Source organism: Primulina huaijiensis, chromosome 14 (assembly GCF_012295235.1).
Source record: "Primulina huaijiensis isolate GDHJ02 chromosome 14, ASM1229523v2, whole genome shotgun sequence".
Lineage (NCBI taxonomy): Eukaryota > Viridiplantae > Streptophyta > Magnoliopsida > Lamiales > Gesneriaceae > Primulina > Primulina huaijiensis.
Genome location: NC_133319.1, coordinates 12,096,927 through 12,103,532, shown reverse-complemented (window position 1 = coordinate 12,103,532; position 6,606 = coordinate 12,096,927). Strand labels below are relative to the sequence as shown.

General features: G+C 30.7%; 1 protein-coding gene across 1 annotated transcript; it reads left to right on the top strand.

Moving 5' to 3' along the window:
* The first annotated feature begins 4,753 nt into the window (after positions 1 to 4,753).
* On the top strand, positions 4,754 to 6,586 carry LOC140956923 (transcription factor MYB83-like). The gene is made up of 2 exons (XM_073413873.1): positions 4,754 to 5,165; positions 5,571 to 6,586. The coding sequence occupies exons 1-2, from the start codon at positions 4,867 to 4,869 to the stop codon at positions 6,295 to 6,297; spliced, it is 1,026 nt and encodes a 341-aa protein (XP_073269974.1). The 5' UTR covers positions 4,754 to 4,866; the 3' UTR covers positions 6,298 to 6,586.
* Positions 6,587 to 6,606: the final 20 nt, after the last annotated feature.

Here is a 6,606-nt window from a genome sequence, read left to right as displayed (position 1 = left end):
GTAACAACTTCATCAAATCATGCCGAGATTATTGCACTACATGAAGCAAGCCGTGAATGTGTGTGGTTAAAATCAATGACCCAACATATCCAAATCTCATGCGGATTATCATTCGACGAGAAGTCTGCGATACTATATGAAATGCTGCATGTGTTGCTCAAATGAAAGAAGGATACATAAAAAGCGACAGAACTAAACATATTCCTCCTAAGTTCTTCGCATTCACCAAAGAGCTTGAGAAGAATAAATGTATTGATGTTCGTCACATTCAATCAAGTGAAAATTCATCAGATCTCTTCACAAAGGCACTTCCTACGACAATATTCAGAAAGCACATATATGATATTGGGATGCGCAATCTACGAAATTTGTGAAGAATTGTTCGTATCAACATGAGGGGGAGTTTACGTGACTGCACTCTTTTTCCCTTACAATGGTTTTTATCCCAATGAGTTTTTCCTAGTAAGGTTTTTAATGAGGCAGTACAAAACACGTAATGAAGACATCATCGTATCATGATCATCACAAGGGGGAGTGTTGAAAATTAATATTTAAAATGCGTATGTTGAATATTTGAATGTTAAATATTTGAATGTTGAAAATAAGAGTTGTAAATATTGAAAATTAGTGTGTGATGATGTAGGTAATGATGATTTTATTTTTGGATTATTTATAAAGATTTTTTATAAATAGATATCTCATTTGTGAAGAAAATCACAATTGAGTTGAGAGAAAAATATTATAAAGTGTATAGTGTGATAATTTTGAGAGTTTGAGATTTTTACTTTTTACCGTAAATTTTTACATTTTCACAACATATTTTCACTTTTAAATGTATATTTGTGATTCAGTCCTTTATAACGAAAATACTTAAGTTTGATTTCTCTGATTCGACATGTTATAATACCATTTCAGTTCATTTTTGGGTATTGAATACTTTAAGCCTAACATTTGGCTCATGGTTATATCCAATTGCTTGCCAATAAATTTTAAGAATCTTTTTTTATTAAATTATATTTATTAAATTTAGAATTAATTGAGAAAATTGAAATCGAAATATGAAGGAATGGAAAAAGTTGAGATATAAGATAGTAGTACTATCTGTAATAAATTGTGCTAAACAATTGTCACATGTTTAATTAATTTTGAAAGTTAAAAAAAATATAAATTTGTATTTTACATATCTTAATTTAGGGGAATAAAAAGCTCATTCAAAATGTTTTTATATTTTAAAAAGTACCAAATTCACTATTTTTTTTTGTAAAAAAAAGTTATTTTAAGCATTGTATTCTAAAAATTATCAATTCTTTTAAAAGAGTTATCTTTAAGCACTATATGTTTGGTGATCCAATTATTTATTTATTAAAAGAAGTTTGATTAAGTATATAGATATCATTAATTAGAGATAAAATTAAATTTCAAACTATATTTTTGGAACTGTAACAATCATTTAAATTCATATTATTTAATGTAACTCAACTTTGTTTCATCATCTATATTCTCCACAAAATCCAGAATTTTATCAAATTTTAAGTTCATAGATCATTCAATAGATCTAAATTTTGTGTTTGTTTTGGAATCGAGAATGAATTTATGCTAATTTTTTGGCTATATAATTTATGTTTTATCTCAGATTTTGTTTTGATTGCGAGTTCTATAAACATAGTTCTTCTCAATTCGTTTTCCCCGGTGTTACGTTTCTCGTCGATTAACCGATATTTGAAACTAAGTTTTTCTGATACACGGATTGAATCATAATTTATGTTTAGACTCAGGATCTAAATCCCAATTTATAATCGTAACATTAATTTCTTGGACACAAAACGTGTGTATGAAGCAAACGATATATCCACCAGCAACTTCCCTTCATTTTGAAGTCGTCGAAAAAGCGACTTTCATTTGATTGTACGTAAATCGTCATTGTTTCATAGAAACTATATCAAATCTATGATCACGACATGTTGTATCCTTCTTAAAATTGTATTACTTACTCTATGACATATAATTTGCAACATAGTACTCACTAAGATCTTCTGGTCAAAACCTTAAATTACTCTACGACATATAATTTGCAACAATGCACGATTATTTGATACACGTTAAGTTATTGTTATAAATAACAGTAAGTCTATCGTGAGACGGTCTTACGGATTTTTATATGTGAAATTTGTCAACTCTGCTTTTATTTACAATAATAAGTAATATTTTTAGCATAAAATATTAAATACAGGTAACTTGATTATATACACATTCAAATACCCCAAATTTTTTTAAATAATGAAATATAAAAGATCAACATAGTTATGAATATTCCATCAAGAACTAAATAATCCCAAAAAAAATTTCATTAATCAAAAGGTGACAGCTAAACTTTTCTTCAAAAAAGAAAAAAAAAAGAGGTGAAAACTAAATAGAAATTAACTGTAAAATAAAAAGATTAAGTTGATTTCAAGTTAACCAAATAATTAGGTACAAGAGTATTTCAGTAAAATATTATAAAATAGGATTGAAAATGACAAGAGGATGTATTGTTTCTCTTTTTTTTTTTTGGATTTGAATTATATGAAAAAGGTGGTGCATTTTCTAAGGATTATTTTGAATTTTAATGAAGTTATTGCAACTAGTTCTGTAAACTGATCTATATATATATATATTCATATAATTTAGTCTGATTATCGCCGGATTATTAATTTACATGCTCGTCGTAACCTATCTAAATCGATCGACCTAATCCCATGAACAATTTTTTAAATGAGAAATCCGTTTGTATAAACAAAATAGCACCTAGTACTCTAACACCAGTTTCTCTTAGGAAAACATGCACATATACCAAGCAAAGGGAACAAACGGAAAGATCCGTCAATGTTTTCTTTGTCTTAATACGAAATAGTACGTTTCCTATATATATACATATATTTATATATATGTATGTATGTATGTATATATATTCATTCATCTTTATCTGCATGATAGATCCACGTGGGATCTTGAGTAGCTTCTGAGCTTCGTACTTTGGCTTTTCTTTCAATGGAAAATTTCCTCTCAAGTCCAAAGTGTCAACGTCAGCATGCAGAAGAACAACTATAATATACGCATGTTTCCTTGAATTGACATCAATCTATATATATATATATATATATATGGCTTCTGCCTTAGTTTTCATATACGAAATTTCTCTAATAATTTAATTTGGTAAGAGTGTGTGTGGTTTCATTGTTTCTTTATTTTATTATTATTATTATTAATCATTCATTCATCTATGTATGTATTCGGAAGTCTCCAAATGAAGCAATATATCCATGCACGCAATCTTAGAAGTTTCTATACATCGAAATGTGATTGTTACTCTTAATTGTCTTGATATTCTAACATAATTTAGCTTTTTTTAGTTATCATATCAATCCGATCTTATTCATGAAAAAATATTATTTTTTTAATACTAAAAATTTTACTTTTCATTTGAAGTATGAATCCAGTTGACCCGTCTTACTAAAATAAATTTATGAAACTGCAAACCTACTCTAAATAGAAAATGTTGAGAGAAGTAGCTTGTACAATGTTCATATTTATTTTAATCTAAAAAGTGTATCCCAAAATAAAAGAAATGAGTCGCCCATGCACAACAATTAATTTCTGATTAATTATAATTAAATTTCTCCAAAATAGGTTAATTAACTCTGAGGCAATATTGTACAAGTTTTAAAATTAATTATAACATTATATATATTAATTCTGAACCACTGCTTAATTAAATATTGTGGTTAATATATGATAAATCTTAAAAGGGTTTAAAGAACAGAGCCTCGTTCTTGAGATTGCCAAATAACACAATTTTCAAACAGAATTTTTACCTTCGATTATTTATAAATGATCTCTATTTAAGAGTTAATAATAATCGACAACTAATTAATTTCTCATCGATAGAAATCATGTTAAATTAATATTTTTTGTATTTAATGTATCTGACGTTTACGTTTCTTAATTATCGTTTGCAAAAATATAACATGTAAGAAATGAAAGTGTCGATTACATTTTAAAACTATGTGATAAAACATTGATAGCAAAAAATAATAATGACTTAGGGTTAAAGGGTTGGTTTCATGGGTAAAGGGGGGAATTGAAGGTCTACGCAGCTTTGAAAACAAATTAGAAAAATCAAGTTTAGTGCCGACAGACAAATTGCTTGAGAATATAGTTAACAAAATCCGACAGACATGCTTAGAATGATGTTGATGTAAACTAACTCAAAAAAGAAATATTTTTTTTTTCTCACCAGAAATATATATTATGTTCATATGTCATATACATAATCTTTTATTAATTGCAAAGCGTGGCAAAAGTAATTTTGTTTCACTAAAGGAGGGAGGGCGAGAGAGATAAGGAAATTGAAGTTTATCAAAACATATATAAAAGATTGTATGTGTAGGATCGAACACTTGCTGCTTTATCAAAAAGTATGGGTGATGATAATGCATTGTACAACTCAAATATTTTATAGCGCAATTCAAATTAAGAACAGGTTTCGATTGTTCTACGTTGCATCATAACAATATACGTATAGTGAGAGATGGTTGAGGAAATTAAGATGGAGTGGAAAACGGATTGAATGTGGACCTTATAAAGCGTTAGAAAGAATGTGACAACATGTCTTCTTATATCTTTGATGAAATTTTCTTCACTCTCAAGCTAATAATCATATGTATATCATAAAATTTGCAACATATTTTGCTTCCACTTCACATAATCTGGCCTTCTCACTCTAATCATCTCCGTCTATTTATCTCCATTTTCACAGTCCCCATCAAGCCAGTTGGAAATATTAAGCACACACAACAAACAAACTCAGAAACAAATTAGATCTCTTACATGAGGAAGCCAAATTCTGATGGAACGATGATGGTTAAGGAAAGGTTGAACAATGTCACTAAGGCGAAGCTTAGGAAAGGGCTGTGGTCTCCCGAGGAGGACGAGAAGTTGATGAAGTATATGTTGATGAATGGACAAGGTTGCTGGAGTGATATCGCCAGGAATGCGGGGTTGCAGAGGTGTGGAAAGAGCTGTAGATTGAGGTGGATCAATTATCTGAGGCCGGATCTTAAACGGGGTGCGTTTTCAACTCAGGAGGAAGAACTTATCCTTCATTTGCATTCCATTCTTGGTAACAGGTAAGTAATATCCCACCTACGGTCTTTTCTTAGTTTTCTTTTCTTGCATGTTCGACCAACTAGCATCTGAATTCAAATCTTTAGAACAAGGAAGTTTTTACGGGGGAAATTTTTACGTAATTATACATGTGTATAACATTTTAAGGACATAAAAATTAGGAGTAAATCAAGATTTAGCAGTTAGGGTTTGGCTCACGGAAATTGTTGAATGGTTGTACATACTATAGAGCTCTACAAGATGTCATAGAGGAATGCATGCATTAGTTTACTACAAACTATATATAGACTAATCCTAACTAGTGTATATATATAATAATTAGGAGATATGCCTTTTGACTAAACTTAGAGTATGGATTATTTTCATGATTAAATATAGTTCTTATTTTCGAACTTTCGATTGATCAGGTGGTCCCAAATCGCGACGCGTCTTCCGGGGAGGACAGACAATGAAATAAAGAATTTTTGGAATTCCACAATCAAGAAGAGGTTGAAGAATAACACGACTAATAATAATAGTAACTCTTCATTCACAACTTCTCTAAACAACAATGATCCATCAGAGGCCAAGGATTGCTATACTGATGCTTTTCTTGGAAATGGAGGAGTAGTCTTCACACAAGGATACAACACTGTCCCGGCCCTTTGCACCGACTCCTCTTCCTCTTCGTGCTCCTCCATGCGAACCCTGGCGGCTTTAAGAACCCCATTCGCCAACCCTGGTTTCAACCATGCATTGAATCCCGACAATAATTTTGTCGCGTCGAATGATTATGATTCCCTCCTCAACTTGCCTGCATGCTTGCAACAAGAAGAAGTTGGTGTTGTGGGAGACATTGGGTATTATGGGGTGATGGAGAATTGTGTGATGGGATTGGAAAATAACCTTTGTGTCCCTAAGTTAGAAGTGATAAGGGGTTTGGAGCACAATTATGATGTTAGTGGCAACAACAACCACCACCACCACCACCACCATTGGATTAATGGTCATTTTGGAAGTAATGTGAAGGTTGAGGAATTGGTTAGGCATGAAAATAATAATTGGCATGAAGAAAGCTTCAAAGTGGGAGAATTGGATTGGGAGGGTTTGTTGGCAAACGTCTCCTCCTTACCTTTTCTTGATTTCCAAGAATGATTCGCTCTTCTTTTGCACTATATTCAAAATAATATGTTGTCTTCTACAATCTATACATAGAAATAAAGAAATAACATTTTTCTTTAAACTATACCCTTAAAAATTATCCGACCCACAAATTTTATATGATCCTTAAAAATATGTTATCTTGGAAGGTTTTTGAGATATATGCTCTCGATCTAGGTATAGATTATTTGAAGGTCATTTTTCATGTCATCGATGTGCCCGATGATTCTGTCAAAATTCTGTTGATGTCCATGAAATAAATCATTCTTGATGTAGATTGAAGTGTTACGTTTATGGTGGGAA